Source organism: Oncorhynchus keta, chromosome 1 (assembly GCF_023373465.1).
Source record: "Oncorhynchus keta strain PuntledgeMale-10-30-2019 chromosome 1, Oket_V2, whole genome shotgun sequence".
Classification (NCBI taxonomy): domain Eukaryota; kingdom Metazoa; phylum Chordata; class Actinopteri; order Salmoniformes; family Salmonidae; genus Oncorhynchus; species Oncorhynchus keta.
In genome coordinates, this window is record NC_068421.1 from 84168201 (window position 1) to 84185928 (window position 17728).

General features: G+C 45.3%; 2 protein-coding genes across 14 annotated transcripts in view; one reads left to right on the forward strand and one right to left on the reverse strand.

Moving 5' to 3' along the window:
* Positions 1 to 17728, forward strand: part of dock7 (dedicator of cytokinesis 7) — a 78146-nt gene that overhangs the window by 10172 nt on the left and 50246 nt on the right. For all 13 annotated transcript variants that reach the window (XM_052462699.1, XM_052462690.1, XM_052462691.1 and 10 more), the window contains exons 6-14: positions 239 to 451; positions 757 to 842; positions 940 to 1006; positions 2143 to 2292; positions 2484 to 2564; positions 2685 to 2847; positions 3087 to 3229; positions 3325 to 3418; positions 3617 to 3779. In XM_052462699.1, the coding sequence (XP_052318659.1) occupies positions 239 to 451; positions 757 to 842; positions 940 to 1006; positions 2143 to 2292; positions 2484 to 2564; positions 2685 to 2847; positions 3087 to 3229; positions 3325 to 3418; positions 3617 to 3779 (1160 nt within the window). The remainder of the gene's footprint in view (positions 1 to 238; positions 452 to 756; positions 843 to 939; positions 1007 to 2142; positions 2293 to 2483; positions 2565 to 2684; positions 2848 to 3086; positions 3230 to 3324; positions 3419 to 3616; positions 3780 to 17728) is intronic.
* Positions 6212 to 11192, reverse strand: angptl3 (angiopoietin-like 3). Its single transcript, XM_035786913.2, has 6 exons — positions 10496 to 11192; positions 10079 to 10189; positions 9685 to 9907; positions 9302 to 9394; positions 7976 to 8236; positions 6212 to 7281 (listed from the first exon to the last, which is right to left on the reverse strand). The coding sequence occupies exons 1-6, from the start codon at positions 11018 to 11020 to the stop codon at positions 7121 to 7123; spliced, it is 1374 nt and encodes a 457-aa protein (XP_035642806.1). The 5' UTR covers positions 11021 to 11192; the 3' UTR covers positions 6212 to 7120.

Sequence of the window (17728 nt, forward strand, 5' to 3'; positions counted from 1 at the left end):
GTAGCAGCGGGGCGGTTGACGAGGGGAACCCCCGTAGCAGCGGGGCGGTTGACGAGGGGAACCCGTAGCAGCGGGGCGGTTGACGAGGGGAACCCGTAGCAGCGGGGCGGTTGACGAGGGGAACCCGTAGCAGCGGGGCGGTTGACGAGGGGAACCCGTAGCAGCGGGGCGGCCGTCTTACGCTTCATATTTTGTCTTATGTTTTGTCCCTGACCTGTGTTTTTCTGTCGTCTTCCAGGATGATCTGAAGCGTAGGTCCATGTCCATAGATGACACCCCGCGTGGCAGTTGGGCCTGTAGTATCTTTGACCTGAAGAACTCTGTCCCTGACGCCGTCCTGCCCCACCTGCTTGACCGGGCCCCCAATGAGGAGATAGACCGCCACAATGAGGAGCACCGCAAGTCCCACCGCCACCGTGAGCTCTTCGCCCTGCACCCCGCCCTCGATGAGGTATAGACACACACACACCGTCCTCCAGATAGTATCTTTAGAAGTGTCAGGCCAGCTGTTGCTTTGGCGTAGTGCATGTCTGTCTCCTCACATTAATGCATATCATCTTCCATGGTAATGCTATTACCACAGTCTAATATGGCTTTGTAAAGCTATGCACAGTCATGAAGCACGCGCTACTGATTTCACATGATGATGATGTGTGATTTATTTCCTTAGATACAGGGCTCCATCACAGTACATTCCAATAACTGTTATTATGTTCATGGTTTTCCTATAATTATCATTTGGATCTGCGTCCTCAGGAAGAACCCATAGAGCGCCACTGTGTGCCTGACGTCCCGAAGGAACATTTTGGCCAGAGGCTACTCGTCAAGTGCTTGTCCTTGAAGTAAGTGGAGGACACACACACACACACAGCCTTTACAAAGCCTTTTAACTGTCTTTTTACCTGCCTTCTGCTGACCCAATCCTTTTTCCCCTTGAAGGTTTGAGATTGAAATTGAGCCCATATTCGCCTGTTTGGCCTTATATGATGTCAAGGAAAAGAGAAAGGTAAGTTGTTGTGTTTTCCTCAATGCCACTCGGCCCTGAGTTGTTGGGTCAGTCTCTGAAAAACCATTTAAAGTCCATGTGAACTAGATGACTGGGCTATAAAAGTGTCTATTGGGCCTGTTGTCCTTGTTTGAATGCTCTATAAATCGTACCATATATCTATATGAGTGACTCTCCACTCAATCCTTTCTCATTCCCAATAAACACTAGAGGGTAGAAGTAACTGTTGTTAAAAAAAGTCAAGTTTCTGCTCTCAAGTCGCCCAGTCTTCCATGTGACTTCTCAGTCAATTTACAGTAAGGAACATTTTTATTTGTAAGATGTGGTATTGAATAGTGCAACTTATTTCTCAATCAGAACCACACTTCAGGACCAGCAGACAGTGTGGTTGTTAATCATTATTTGTTTTTGCAAGAGGTGTTGACAAGCTGAATGTACCGAGCTGTCTGTTTTAAAATACTAGCACCCATGCATACCCCGCAAGACATGCCACCAGAGGTATCTTCACGATCCACAAGTCCAGAACAGACTATGGGAGGCGCACAGTACTACATAGAGCCATGACTACTCTATTTCACATCAGATAATTAATACAAGCAATAGAATCACATTTCAAAAACGGTAAAAATATACCTTTTGGAACAACTGGGACTGTGAAGAGACACACTAAGGTTCAGTCACATGCATACGTGTGATAATGGAGAGCCCTCAGTTTTTACATTTATTTTTAATTTCATCTTTAATTAACTACGCAAGTCGGTTAAGAATACATTATTTTCAATGACTGCCTAGGAACAGTGGGTTAACTGTATTGTTCAGGGGCAGAACGAAAGATTTTTACCTTGTCAGCTTGGGGATTCGATCCAGCAACCTTTCGGTTACTAGTCCAACGCTCTAACCACTAGGCTACCCGCCTCTAACCACTAGGCTACCCGCCTCTAACCACTAGGCTACCCGCCTCTAACCACTAGGCTACCCGCCTCTAACCACTAGGCTACCCGCCTCTAACCACTAGGCTACCCGCCTCTAACCACTAGGCTACCTGCCGCCCCGAGCTGGTAGCCTACAATACAAATATTAGTCTGTCTGTCATTTACAGTATTTTAGTATAATGCTTATGTGTCTGTCTCTGTCAGATATCGGAAAACTTCTTCTTTGACCTGAACTCAGAGCAGACTAAAGGGATGCTGCGCCCCCACATCCAGACAGCCGCCATCTCTACTCTCGCCCGCTCCGCAATTTTCTCCATTACATACCCCTCCCAGGATGTCTTCCTCGTCATACAGGTAAGTCAAATCAATGTCAATCATCACAGGGTCTCAACTGTCAATACACTTTACAAATATAGTGAGAGGGAAGCAAAATGGAGACAACAGAGCCACACATGACTTCCTCTCCCATGGATCAGCATCACCTGTGTCTGTCTGGCTGTGTTGGGGTAGTGACTGATAACCCCTCCTGTGTTGACTGTCCCCAGCTGGAGAAGGTGTTGCAGCAGGGAGACATAGGAGAATGTGCAGAACCGTACATGGTCTTCAAAGAGTCTGATGCAGCCAAAGTAAGATCCTTCTCAATCTGATGGTCAAATGAACAATAGACTGACATCAGTGGTCGATGTTGATGGGTAGATCTCCAAACAGATTGAGGCAGATGTATTTGTTTCTCCTACCATATATAGAACAAAGAAAAGTTGGACAAGTTGCGGAGCCAGTCGGAGCAATTCTGCACACGTCTGGGTCGGTACCGGATGCCCTTCGCCTGGACAGCCATCCACCTGATGAACATTGTGAACAGCGCCGGCAGTCTGGAGAGAGACACTGAGCTGGAGATGGGACTTCCAGGTGAGAACCCTGGGGGATCAATAAAGTTGGACTGGGTGGTATTAAACACCACAAGGGCAGGTCAGTGCTGGGACTCCTGTCTACTCAGTTCAACTTTTGATCACATGAAATTAAACAGACCATTGAATGTAGAGGGGCGTCTATATGACCTTATGAGAGTATTACGTTTGACCTTGTGACGTCATGATGAATCTATAACTCTGACCCTGGGTGTGACTTTCTGCTGACGCCCGACCCAGAGAGGAAAGGGTCGTGGTCTGAGAGGAGGAACTCTAGTATCGGCGGACGGCGCTCATTAGAGAGAACCACCAGTGGAGAGGAATCATGTAGCCTGACCAGCTTCAGACCTGCAACCCTCACCGTCACCAATTTCTTCAAACAGGTCAATACATACACTACACGTCTACACACACCACACTTTGCTACTCGCCTCACAAACTGAACTGACTTTTGTTTTGGTATGTTCATTTTTGTCAGGAGGGAGACAGACTGAGTGATGAGGACCTGTATAAGTTCCTGGCTGACATGAGGAGGCCGTCTTCAGTGCTGAGGAGACTGAGGCCAATCACAGGTACACCACCACCAGTGCTTCAACAAAGATCTTCTGATTTTATATTGTCATATAAATGAGTTTAAGGGGCTTTGTAGTTTCCCCAGACGGACTTAAATCTGAGCTAGCAGCTAGCGTAAGACTACGTCTGGCCTGAGAAACGTGTTTTAGGTGAGGTCTGTGTGTTGATGTCGTGTCGATGCTGTCTTGTTCCTCCAGCCCAGCTGAAGATCGACATATCCCCGGCCCCAGAGAACCCCCACTACTGCTTGACCCCTGACCTCCAGCAGGTCAAGCCCTACCCAGACAGCAGGGTTCGACCCACCAGAGAGATACTGGAGTTCCCCCCCAGGGATGTATACGTACCCAACACTACCTACAGGTAATGAAACGATACCACTTAGATTACCCAACACCACCTACAGGTAATGAAACGATACCACTTAGATTACCCAACACCACCTACAGGTGATGAAACGATACCACTTACATTACCCAACACCACCTACAGGTAATGAAACGATACCACTTACATTACCCAACACCACCTACAGGTAATGAAACGATACCACTTAGATTACCCAACACCACCTACAGGTAATGAAACGATACCACTTAGATTACCCAACACCACCTACAGGTAATGAAACGATACCACTTAGATTACCCAACACCACCTACAGGTAATGAAACGATACCACTTAGATTACCCAACACCACCTACAGGTAATGAAACGATACCACTTAGATTACCCAACACCACCTACAGGTAATGAAACGATACCACTTACATTACCCAACACCACCTACAGGTAATGAAACGATACCACTTAAACGATACCACTTAGATTACCCAACACCACCTACAGGTAATGAAACGATACCACTTAGATTACCCAACACCACCTACAGGTAATGAAACGATACCACTTAGATTACCCAACACCACCTACAGGTGATGAAACGATACCACTTAGATTACCCAACACCACCTACAGGTGATGAAACGATACCACTTACATTACCCAACACCACCTGCAGGTAATGAAACGATACCACTTACATTACCCAATACCACCTGCAGGTAATGAAACGATACCACTTACATTACCCAACACCACCTGCAGGTAATGAAACGATACCACTTACATTACCCAATACCACCTGCAGGTAATGAAACGATACCACTTACATTACCCAACACCACCTACAGGGCATTGACATTGTTTCCTGACAGATTGATGTGGTTCTTAGTCCTAAATGGACACAAAGTCCTGTTTTTGAAAGGGTATATTTCCACCACCTGCCTGTTCTGATCAAACACAGCGATGCCTGGAGGACAACTCAGAGGAACCAAAGGGTCTTTCTCTCTTCCACTCTCGCGTTCCTCTGAGCCATGGGGATCACACTACTGTAAGAACAGCAACACAATATACAGGCCTCCCTGACACTGCCTGATAGTCTACTAGACACAATCTTGTGTTGTGTGTCCTGATCCCTGCACTATTTTTGTCAAGGTTAGAGGGAAAGAGAAGGCTCTTATCAGAGAAGAGGGAGACAGAGAGACTTTGTGACACGGAGAGACGGATGGTTAGAGAGAGGGGCATAGAGAGAGAAAGAAACAGAGAGGAGGAGAGAGGGGTCCCTTATCAGAGGCTGTTGACATGGTCTCTCTCTCTGTCTGGTAAGACATGGGGCCAGGGTTTCCGTTAGCTGGCTTTTAGCCAATTTAAAATAAAATGAAAAGCCAATAAATACAACTGTTGTCCCACAAAATGACTGACCTTGCTAGCTGAGATCCTGACAGCTTTAGTGACTGCTGTAGTAGTGACTGCTTTAGTGACTCTGCTGTAGTAGTGACTGCTTTAGTGACTCTGCTGTAGTAGTGACTGCTTTAGTGACTCTGCTGTAGTAGTGACTGCTTTAGTGACTCTGCTGTAGTAGTGACTGCTTTAGTGACTCTGCTGTAGTAGTGACTGCTTTAGTGACTCTGCTGTAGTAGTGACTGCTTTAGTGACTCTGCTGTAGTAGTGACTGCTTTAGTGACTCTGCTGTAGTAGTGACTGCTTTAGTGACTCTGCTGTAGTAGTGACTGCTTTAGTGACTCTGCTGTAGTAGTGACTGCTTTAGTGACTCTGCAGGCTACCTTGTTAATGATGGAGTATAAACGCTGTGAGCTCTGGACTTTTTCACATTTACATGCGTGTTGATTGGATAAGCAGTAGATCTGGGTACAGTAGCCAAGGCACAGTGTACTGTATGTTGGCTCCTCAGTGGCATAATACCGTTAATGCAAATTATGATTATTTCAGGAGCGTTGTCAGCGGTCGTTGTGGGCCGATCAGACTCGGCTGTTGAGTTTATAGTAGGGCTGGGAATTGCCATGGACTTCATGAAAGGATATTATTAATATACTTAGGTGCTGATATGATATGTATTGCGATTCTCACAATTCTATCTGTATAGCAATTTGATACTGTGATTTTATTGCGATTCAGGATATGTCAGCTGCAGAGGGACAAGAGAGCCATGAGAAAACAACTGGAAATGAAAGTGCTGGAAAAAAATTGGCTCCTTATTTAAAAAGATAGAGAACAAGCTATCAAGGAAAAATACTTCGTACAGCCAACTACCACAAAAATAATATCCTGGTATATAACTGTATTGATGAAATGTTTTCCCCATCACTAGTTTATAAGCCAGAGAGGGGTGTGATGACTTGTGGTTGGTCATGTAGACAGAAGTTCCATTACATCAACAGCCCAGTTTGTTTGTTGTTTTTCTTGGCAAAGAATACAAAGGACAGACTTGGAGTATGTGTGTTTTGAGTGTTTTATTTTGTCTTTATAAATGTTGTATTATAAAGTGTTAGTAGTAAGAAACACAAAATATGTAACAGCCATTTAAATGCAGCAGAAAGATGACACCGAGTAGACATGAGACGAGGAGTCAATATGACCCAATGATATGATCAATGTAAGTTAATAACCTTGCAGGACATTTAACGGAGCATTATGAAAATGGTTTTAAATACAGTTCAAAGTTCAGACAGTGAAAATACTAAGCTCATATCCTACTTTGGAGCTATGCATCATGTTGATCTTGGTCTACTTACTCGTGGATGTTTAGTACATTCATCAACCACCACACAACAGGCAGCAATACAGCAGGGTAATACATGCTTGGTAGTAGGGCTGTTAGGATTATGTCGAGATCACGTGCACGTCATTTATTATACCAAAGCAGAGTGATGTGTCCGTTATATATTGCTTTGGAATCTTTTTAGTTCTTTCCGTCAGTTGAAAGTAACTTCTATGGGCTGTTATTATGGCCCAAACCAGACAGTGTAGAATCATCTGACATTCTGTCCTGACCAAATCAACGCTTGTCTGTTAGGAACCCAAACAACCCCTCCCAGGTGTAACCCAACTCTATTGGCATATCTTGAACCAATTTGTGAGGCCCCTTATCTGCCGACTGTGGTTGTTCCATCACTGACAAATCGTCTTCTTTTCTCTGACATGGATACGAATTGGCTGCTGACTTTGGCAGCAAACAACCCTGCTGCACCATCTGTTACCATGACAACGTCGTGTAACTGGGAGGGTGGGGTGGTCAATGGAAAGTTCTGGGCGAGGGGGGCATATGTGTTGTTACCATGCCAATGTGTTGTAATGGAAGGAATAGAAGGGTTAGTGAAAACTTGGGGCCAGGGGGAGGGCTTCAGACGTGTCGTATGGAGATCTTGGTGGTCTTGAGGGAGTAGGAGATACCCAGAGGTTTCCACTGGATCCCTTTCCTCCTCATGGAACGACCCTTTGACCTCAGCCACATGTACCTGCCGTTCAGGTTGGTGTCGCCACAGGCATTGAACCACCAGCCACCTGCAAGGGGAAAGAGTAGATTCCATTCTATAACAAGTGTCTGATTGGAAATGTCTTTAACAGGTGTATGGTACCAGACTGCACAGTGTACCTGTATCGAGTGTGTGGTCAGTACCTGTTGTTGCATCGAGTGTGTGGTCAGTACCTGTCGTTGCATCGAGTGTGTGGTCAGTACCTGTTGTTGCATCGAGTGTGTGGTCAGTACCTGTCGTTGCATTGAGTGTGTGGTCAGTACCTGTCGTTGCATTGAGTGTGTGGTCAGTACCTGTCGTTGCATTGAGTGTGTGGTCAGTACCTGTCGTTGCATCGAGTGTGTGGTCAGTACCTGTCGTTGCATTGAGTGTGTGGTCAGTACCTGTCGTTGCATCGAGTGTGTGGTCAGTCAGTACCTGTCGTTGCATCGAGTGTGTGGTCAGTCAGTACCTGTCGTTGCATCGAGTGTGTGGTCAGTCAGTACCTGTCGTTGCATCGAGTGTGTGGTCAGTCAGTACCTGTCGTTGCATCGAGTGTGTGGTCAGTCAGTACCTGTCGTTGCATCGAGTGTGTGGTCAGTCAGTACCTGTCGTTGCATCGAGTGTGTGGTCAGTCAGTACCTGTCGTTGCATTGAGTGTGTGGTCAGTCAGTACCTGTCGTTGCATTGAGTGTGTGGTCAGTCAGTACCTGTGCCAGGAGTGTAGTAGTCAGTAGACCTACCTGTGTAGTTTTTAGCGCAGTTTGAGTCCTGGTGGTTGTCTCGGTCCTTGGTGGAGAACCTGGTGTGGTTGCCCATGGCGTTAGGCAGATCTCCAGACAGGTTGGTGAGGTGGAGGGTGTAGTGGGCCTGGGCTCCCTCCATGGTGAACTGGTACTCTACTGACCTCCTGTCCTCCTTCCAGTCCTCCAACTCAATGCGCAGGATGGAGTCACCCTGGCCAGCCAGGCTGTGGATCTTTATCAGGCCCAGCCAGAACTCTCCTACAATAACACAGATAACACACGCACAATGTTAGACACTCCAAACTCTCCTCTACAACTCACATGAAACACCAACCGTTGTGGAATGTTCACATGGCTGTAATGGACAGTCAACAAACACTGAGGCTGTTCTTTTGGAAGCATACAGATAAGACAAACATTCTGTCATCAACTGGCAATCGATCTGCAGCTGTAATGGACAGTAAAATTCTGACTTTCTGATGCTGTACTCTGTTTTCACTGGCTTCAGCTGTTTCTGTATGCCATGGCCCATGACTCCACAGGAAGTTGGGGGCACCTGAATTGGGGAGGACGGACTCTTGGTATTGACTGGAGCGGCATAAGTGGAATGATATGAAATACATCAAACATGGTCTCCATTTGTTTGATGTCATTCCATTTGCTCCGTTCCAACTGTAGCAATGAGCCGTCCTCCCCTCAGCAGCCTCCACAGCCTGACTCGTGGTAAATAGTGTGAAAACAAGTTCCGACACTCAATACTCTTTTCCCCTAGCCTCTGGCTGTAGTCATGGGTGTGATGACATAATTGGCTAGGAGCTGCGACAGAAACGGACACTGAATAATTCATAGCCTAAAGGACCTGTGGCTTTGTTGGAATGCAGTAGGACTCTTGATCTATGGGCTGGGGTCCAAGCCAGGCTGGTGGAAGTGAAGTGCTGCAGGTGCTTTGTTTAGTCAAACAATGGAGGAAGTCAATCTGTCAACGGGGACCCGATAAGCTACAATGACTGTTTCCTTCAGGATGTACTTAAGGGCGGTGGAGTGACTAGTTCTATTGGCTGTTTTCTGCTTTATAAAAGCTGCTTTGTAGACCGGAAACAATAAAAGATAATTAAGGAGATGGGATAATCCGGTATAGGCGCCTCTCTCTCTCTCTCTCTCTCACACACACACACACACACACACACACACACACACACACACACACACACACACACACAAAACTTTTAACTCTGAACTGAGTTTAATTAAGCCATAAAGATATTTTGTTTTTAATCTTTAACTGACAAAATGTACTGATAGAAAGAAATAGATCAATCTCACTTTCCAGATCCCCAAATCCTTTCTCGTACTTCTCCCATGTCTGGTCAAAATCCACGGACCCCTCCTCCCTGCGCTGGATGACTGTTGAACCTCCTGGGAGATGTGGTCAACACATGGAGAGGATCACAACAATGTCCAGTTCCTTTCTCTAGACTGATTAAGGAAAGATGATTGCACTTATTTCCTTCTGATAGCCGGTATGGCCCTTCTTCCTATAGAGGAGATTGTTCAGTCTGGTTTTAATCTAGACCATGTCCAATTAAGTATTCAGACAATGTAATGTAGGGAAATAGCTTGACACATGGAATCTCAGACTTGTTTGGCTGTTCAGTCACAATGACTTTTTAAAGAAAATGTAGGCTATTGACTTAGTGTTGTTTTACCTGAGGTCAGTTCACAGTACACATTGAAAGGCTCTGACTGATTTGGCTTGATGGGGTACACCCCGCTGTTCCTCTCTCCTCTGTTATAAAGATCACTGCAGTCCACGGGTAGGTCTGTGTCCTCACCAGTGGAGTTGCCTGTCAGGTACTCAAACATGTCTGGGATCTCTGAGTCGGAACCCATTGCTTTGTCAGTCGCGTCTTGGAAATGATCGATGCTGATCTGTAATAGCAAGCAAACATAACGTTATGGCGTTGTCATGTTAAATATTTGTTATGTCCTTTCTATACACTGATTGGACAGGGATCAAATCTAACTAGTTTTCAATAAATGGCCGTTACCTTTGGTCTACTGTATAGAAGTGGAGACCCTCTAAGCAGCAGAGAAATGTACCTTTTCCTCCAGAGTCTTGATCTTAGTCTTTTGTTGGTTGAGCTGATCATGCTGCTCCTTCACAGCTTTCAGCAGGTCAGTGATGGTGCTCTCCTGAACATCAATCACATCCTGAAACAGACCAGTTGACACTGTCTCGTTAATGATCACATTTAAAAGGATATTTTCCAGTAACTTGAAGTTAAAAGCATTACTACTCATTTAAAACTGTATGTTTTCTTTAGGCTAATAACTGAAACTACTCAATGAATTCAGCAATTTGAATATTTAGTAGGATGTAATTTTAAACATGCTGAAATATGTTGAATACATGTGGCAGAAACACATCTTATTCAAAACAAAAAAACATTTCACATTGAATCAAAGTAAATTCTTCCTCTTCGTACTGATTAGTATGAGTAACGGACAGCAGCATACCTTGAGTGACTTGATCTCACTGAGCTGCTCTCCCGGCATCATGCTCTCAGACAGTCCCTTCAGCTTCTCCTCCAACCCCCCTACTTGACTCTGCAGCAAGCTCCTCTCCTGCAGAATACTGTTGATCTTGGCGTTGATCTCCAGTGACAGGTTCCGGATCTCCTCGTTGTTAGCCTTCAGGAACGTGGTGGTCTTCTTCAGCTCTTCCTCTTCCTCCTTGATCTCTGAGGTGACCACGGAGAGCTGGTAAAAGGAGCGATCGAAGTTGGTCAGCTTCTGGAAGATGTCGTTAATCTGGGCCTTCGTCTTGTGAACAAAATCCCTGAGGCTCTGACCCAGCTGGAGCAAACCGTTGGCCAGGAGACGGACATCGTCCAGCATAGCGAAGCGGGACTTGGCCTCAGCTGGAGGCTGAGTCTGGGACTGGAGTTGAGAGGGCATGGTGGGATAGACCCTGGAAGAGTCCCGAGGAGCTGCCTGGGCTACAGACAGACCAACCAGGAACAGGAGGCAGAAGAGCTTCATGGTTAAATCTCTCTGTGTGCAAGAAGACAAGAAGTAGTTTCGCTCTATTGCTTTCACTCTCTTCTTCCTCTACTCTGTCTGGACTTCTCACTCAGTCTCTCCCTCTACCTCTCTCTCACTCACTCCCCCTTTCTGTCTCACTACCCCTTTCTCTACTAGAAAGATTTGAGAGCAGCAGACAGGTCTGTCTTATATACCCCCGTCCAGCAAGGGGAGGGGAGATTAGTTGATCATTAAGCCCTGTTATGCTTGAGCTACTGTGCCCCCTGAAATCCCCTTGGGAGCCCCCTCAGCCCCCCGCCCTCCCAAGAACAAACAAATCATGGAGTGAGCGAACAGCAAATACACCCCTTCAGCACAACAGCAGCCCCCCTCTCTTCTCTACACCCACCCTACTCCCATCTGCACTACTCTGCTTTAGCTGACCAGCAGAAAGCCAACAATGGAAGGCCATCAGAGTTTTGATGGATCATTCGTCCCAATCAATCTCAGATCTCACCTCATAGCAGCCACACCTCACCGTGATTGATAATACAGCATCCAGTTGATGTCTCTGGATTTGATTTAACCTCCTGCTGAATCAGCCCGGCATTACTCTCCCTGGGGCATGTTGCCGGGTCTAGATGAGGTGTACTGAATGTACTGGCGGATTGATGTCATCATTGCTATGGGTTTTGCTGTAGTTCGCATTAGGGGGGGGTGTGAGAGGTGGGCGATGTGCTATGTTTGAACATACATGTATGAACTCATCATCTTGGTTATTGTTTGATCATTCTGTTTTAATGTAGTCTAGTCTTTCCGATCTTTGTCTGAACATCTAGTGACTTTTACTGAAAAGAAAAACAGGAGGAAACGTGCTGACTTGCCTGCACCTTTTTCAAGCACTCTTTGGCATAGTGTGTCCGCTCGTAAAATCTATTTTGATGGGAACTCTTAGTCAGTGGTTTGTTCTTGGCTCGTTCCAAAACCACTTTACCATTACTGTACATACTGTATATCCACTAATGATTATTACGAAGGTGGGCCTAAACTCCTGTGGCCTTCTGCTGCCATATTGAACTCCATTCTAGTTCTGTAATCTGACAGGGCTACGATCAGCGTTTCTCTTTGTGAGCATCCTTTGTTCTTCCTACTTAGCCAAGATTATCTTAATGCTCCCAATAATCTGACTACTTTGAGCTTTTGGTAAAACTGTCTCGACAGCATGTTTCAATGTGGTTCAGTAACTCTAAATCACATGTGGGCTACTTTACTTTACTGCTATTGGGTGGTGGATTGAGAGAGTGGAGGGCCTCTAGCAACTTTGGCCTTTTAGGTTGATTATCCAACTGATGAGAAAGCTATGCTTCATAATGGGGTTTACACATTTTGAAAACCCCCAAAAGTTTCAAATGAAACGCCAGTAGAAGACGAGGAAAGAGTGTTGGACATCAACTTCCCTATAACAGCGTTACTTGCTTACACCTTGTGGAGAGGTAGCTAGCTTCTCCTTTGCAGAGCAAAGTTGTCCGAGTGAAGTTTTATCATTCATGTTTACTGTATTGCATGACTAAACTCACCATGCCATTACACACAGGTAACTCTGGTTCATAGCACTGCAGATACACTGGCTATTTACTCATGTGTAAAGAGTGCAGAGACCCCTGGCTGCAATATGTTATTAGTAAGAGTGAGTTTCTGAGCAAACACATTTCCTATCTGATTCTGAGCTGTGCTTGTTTAGCTTAATGCTGGCTACATGATTCCCTACTCCCTTGTTTAGCTTAATGCTGGCTACATGATTCCTTACTCCCTTGTTTAGCTAAATGCTGGCTACATGAATCCCTACTCCCTTGTTTAGCTTAATGCTGGCTACATGAATCCCTACTCCCTTGTTTAGCTTAATGCTGGCTACATGAATCCCTACTCCCTTGTTTAGCTTAATGCTGGCTACATGAATCCCTACTCCCTTGTTTAGCTTAATGCTGGCTACATGAATCCCTACTCCCTTGTTTAGCTTAATGCTGGCTACATGAATCCCTACTCCCTTGTTTAGCTTAATGCTGGCTACATGAATCCCTACTCCCTTGTTTAGCTTAATGCTGGCTACATGAATCCCTACTCCCTTGTTTAGCTTAATGCTGGCTACATGAATCCCTACTCCCTTGTTTAGCTTAATGCTGGCTACATGAATCCCTACTCCCTTGTTTAGCTTAATGCTGGCTACATGAATCCCTACTCCCTTGTTTAGCTTAATGCTGGCTACATGAATCCCTACTCCCTTGTTTAGCTTAATGCTGGCTACATGAATCCCTACTCCCTTGTTTAGCTTAATGCTGGCTACATGAATCCCTACACCCTTGTTTAGCTTAATGCTGGCTACATGATTCCATACTCCCTTGTTTAGCTTAATGCTGGCTACATGATTCCCTACTCCCTATACAGGGCCTTCAGAAAGTATTTACGCTCCTTTGTCCACATTTTGTTGTTACAAAGTGCGGTTAAAATTGATTTAATTGTCGTTTTTGTCAATGATCTACGCAAAATACATTCTGTATAATAATCCTGTATAATAAAACCGTAATATATCTTGATTAGATAAGTATTCAACCCCCTGAGTATATGTTAGAATTACCATTTGCAGCGATTAAAGCTTTGTAAATCTGGATAAGTCTCGAAGAGCTTTCCACACCCATTTTATTTTCAAAATTCTTCAAGTCTGTTGTTGATCATTGCTAGACAACCATTTTCAGGTCTTTGTCATTAAATCAAGCAGATTTAAATCAAAACTGTAACTCGGCCACTCAGGAACATTCACTGTCTTCCTGGTAAGCAACTCGTGTAGATTTGGCCTTGTGATTTAGTTTATTGTCCTGCTGAACGGTGAATTCATCTCCCAGTGTCTGGTGGACAGAAGACTGAACCAAGTTTTGCCTGTGCTTAGCTTCATTAAGTTTTTTTTTCTTCCTTAAACTTCATCCTTAACTATTACAAGCATTCCCATAACATGATGCAGCCACCACTATGCTTGAACATATGGAGAGTTGTACTCTAATTTATTGTGTTATGTTTAGGGCAAATCCAACACTTTGTCTCCAGGACAAAAAGTGAATTGCTTTGCCACATTTTCTACAGGATTACTTTAGTACCTTGTTGCAAAAAGGATGCATGTTTTGGAATATTTGTATTCGGTGCAGGCTCCCTTCTTTTCACTCTGTCAATTCGGTTAGTATTTTGGAGTAACTACAATGTTGTTGATCCATCCTCAGTTTTCTCCTATCATGTTTTTTTATTTAATTTGACCTTGACCACAACTAGACCCCTGCCGCCCCAGGTAGCCTTGTGGTTCGAGCGTTGGGACCCACTGTTCCTAGGCCTCTTACTGTTTTAAAGTCTTTGGCCTCATGAAGAAATCCTTGAGCGGTTTCCTTTCTCTCCAGCAACCGAGTTAGAAAGGATGCCTGTATCTTCTGCAGTGACTGGGTGTATTGATACACCATCCAAAGTGTAATGAATAACTTCACCATGCTCAACGAGATATTCAACGTCTTATTTTATTTGTACCCGTCTACCAATGGGTCAGTCCCCTTTGAGAGGCATTGTAAACCTCCCTGGTCTTTGTGGTTGAATTTGTGTTTGAAATTCACTGCTTGACTGTGGGACCTTAAAATTATCTGTATGTGTGGGGTACAGAGATGAGGTAGTCATTAAAAAATAATGTTAACCACTTATTGAACAGTGTGTCTAAGCAAATTTTTACTCCTGAACTAATTTATGCTTGCCATAACAACAGGGTTGAATACTTATTGACTCGACATTTCAGTTTTTATTTTATATGAATCATTTGTAAATGTTTTGGAAAACATAATTCCACTTTGACATTATGGGGTATTTTGTTTAGGCCAGTGAAAAAAAAAATCTAAATTTAATCGATTTTTAAATTCAACACAACAAAATGTGGAAAAAGTCAATGGGTGTGAATATTTTCTGAAGGCACTGTATGTTCTCCTTCCTACGTCTGTGGGGAGCACAGACAGGGTCCAGTATTCACATTGGGACATCTAGCAGGCCTTCAGTGGGAGACGAGTGCTGTCAATGTAACTGGTCCTGGCCTGCCCTGATGGCCTCTTACTTTGACCTCTGCCTGACCTTTTTAGAATGACCCCAGGGGTCTTAACTTTTCTTTAGTGACATGTCCATGGTTCATGCCATGGGTCGGCAAATGGCAGGATTGGCCCGTTTGGGTGCAGGCTCATGTTCCAGCCACCTAATTCATCAAATTCTAAGATCCATTTGAATCGTTGATTTGATCCCTCATGCCATGATTCATAACTACTACTGTAGCTAATGGTGACCTATTCTGTTGAGCTGCTGTGTGTTAGGGCTGGAGTTCCCTGACATCACTCTCTCTCTGCGTGCCATGCTTTGTGCCCTCCAAACACGCTGTGTTTCACCTGCCTGGTGTCTAGGACTTGGCCTTAATCTCTGTCTGTAGACACAGTAAACAATGAACTGCTCCCTTTGTGTACCCGTAGGGGGATGAGGATGGTGGGGTTGTGTACCCAGGAGGAAGGGGAGGTGGCTGGGGTTAAAGGGGGCTGTGTGGGGGTGGGATTCCCAGGGGTTTTGAAACCGTGCTTAGGCATGGCTTGGTAACATACACAGCTATTCTGAGTCAAGTTATTTATTAACCTGAGATGAATCTGTTGAGGCTGAAGGACCAAGAGGAGAGAATTGACCGTGTGGCTAACAAGGAAGTCAGTGTTATGCACGCCTCTATGAAGAGGGAACGCAACACCCTGCTACAACTAAACTCTCCGTGAAGTGAAAAAGGTATGGACTGTCGGTGCAAGTAAGAATGACAACAGGCAGAATGTGGTACCGTTTACAAGGACTTTATTCCTTTACACGGTAATATGGGGAAAAGGGGCTGGACGGAACCAAAGCAAAGAAAGTACATCTCAAAGTCCCCCCCCCCCTCCTATCTTACCTGCCTACCCACTACTTACCTAATTTAGCACCACCTGGTGCCCTAACCAAAATACAGGGGGTGGTCCGCCCAGGTCTTACCTAGTGTGCCTAGACAGCGAATATGCTACGGGCCTCTTGCCTAAGCACTCCCTAGGTGCCTTCCCCTTCCCCCCTGGGAACAAATGAAACAGAATATTAAACCATTTTCAAACAAACTAAGAAACAAAGGACATCAAATAAGCTCTATCTGAGCAACAAACTCACAAAACATACCAACTCTCAGCAATGACCTCCCAGCAAATCTCTCTAGCAAAATCTCTGCAATGACCTCCCAGCAAATCTCTCCCTCCTGAACAGAACACTGGCTTTTATATAGCTTCTGAAGGAATGTGTAATTGGAGACAGCTGCGTCTTGACAAGGGGGCGGGGTCAGCTCTCCAATTAGCCCTGGAGTCGACCAATCAGCTGCTTGAGGGATTTCAGGAAGGCATTTTCCTGAAATAAACACATGCAAATACACAAACTACAACACATAAACTGGGGAACGTAACAGCCAGGTCCATAGGTGTGTAAGAATGGCTTCTGCCTGGAGGTTATTGCAATTACATAATTCTAAAATCAGCATGGATGCCTCAATAAAGAACAAACAAGTTGGGAAAATGTACCCCTTTTCACCTAAATGTCATTGAGACACGTGACCAGCGAGTTAGAACGCCATTGAGACACGTGACCAGCGAGTTAGAACGCCATTGAGACACGTGACCAGCGAGTTAGAAAGCCATTGAGACGTGACCAGCCAGTAAGAAAGCCATTGAGACGTGACCAGCCAGTAAGAAAGCCATTGAGACACGTGACCAGCCAGTAAGAAAGCCATTGAGACACGTGACCAGCCAGTAAGAAAGCCATTGAGACACGTGACCAGCCATTGAGACACGTGACCAGCCAGTAAGAAAGCCATTGAGACACGTGACCAGCGAGTTAGAAAGCCATTGAGACGTGACCAGCCAGTAAGAAAGCCATTGAGACACGTGACCAGCCAGTAAGAAAGCCATTGAGACACGTGACCAGCCAGTAAGAAAGCCATTGAGACACGTGACCAGCCAGTAAGAAAGCCATTGAGACACGTGACCAGCCAGTAAGAAAGCCATTGAGACACGTGACCAGCCATTGAGACACGTGACCAGCGAGTAAGAAAGCCATTGAGACACGTGACCAGCGAGTTAGAAAGCCATTGAGACGTGACCAGAGATTGAGACACGTGACCAGCCAGTAAGAAAGCCATTGAGACACGTGACTAGCCAGTAAGAAAGCCATTGACACGTGACCAGCCAGTAAGCCATTGAGACACGTGACACGTGACCAGCCAGTAAGAAAGAAAGCCATTGAGACACGTGACCAGCCAGTAAGAAAGCCATTGAGACACGTGACCAGCCAGTAAGAAAGCCATTGAGACACGTGACCAGCCAGTAAGAAAGCCATTGAGACACGTGACCAGCCAGTAAGAAAGCCATTGAGACACGTGACCAGCCAGTAAGAAAGCCATTGAGACACGTGACCAGCCAGTAAGAAAGCCATTGAGACACGTGACCAGCCAGTAAGAAAGCCATTGAGACACGTGACCAGCCAGTAAGAAAGCCATTGAGACACGTGACCAGCCAGTAAGAAAGCCATTGAGACACGTGACCAGCCAGTAAGAAAGCCATTGAGACACGTGACCAGCCATTGAGACACGTGACCAGCCAGTAAGAAAGCCATTGA

Coding starts and splice junctions, on each gene's coding strand:
- angptl3 (XM_035786913.2), bottom strand. CDS start 11,020: ATGAAGCTCTTCTGCCTCCTGTTCCTGGTTGGTCTGTCTGTAGCCCAG. Junction 8,237..9,301: donor AGGATTTGGGGATCTGGAAA/GTGAGATTGATC, acceptor GTGTTATTGTAG/GAGAGTTCTGGCTGGGCCTG. Junction 7,282..7,975: donor CTGCGCTAAAAACTACACAG/GTAGGTCTACTG, acceptor TTCCCCTTGCAG/GTGGCTGGTGGTTCAATGCC.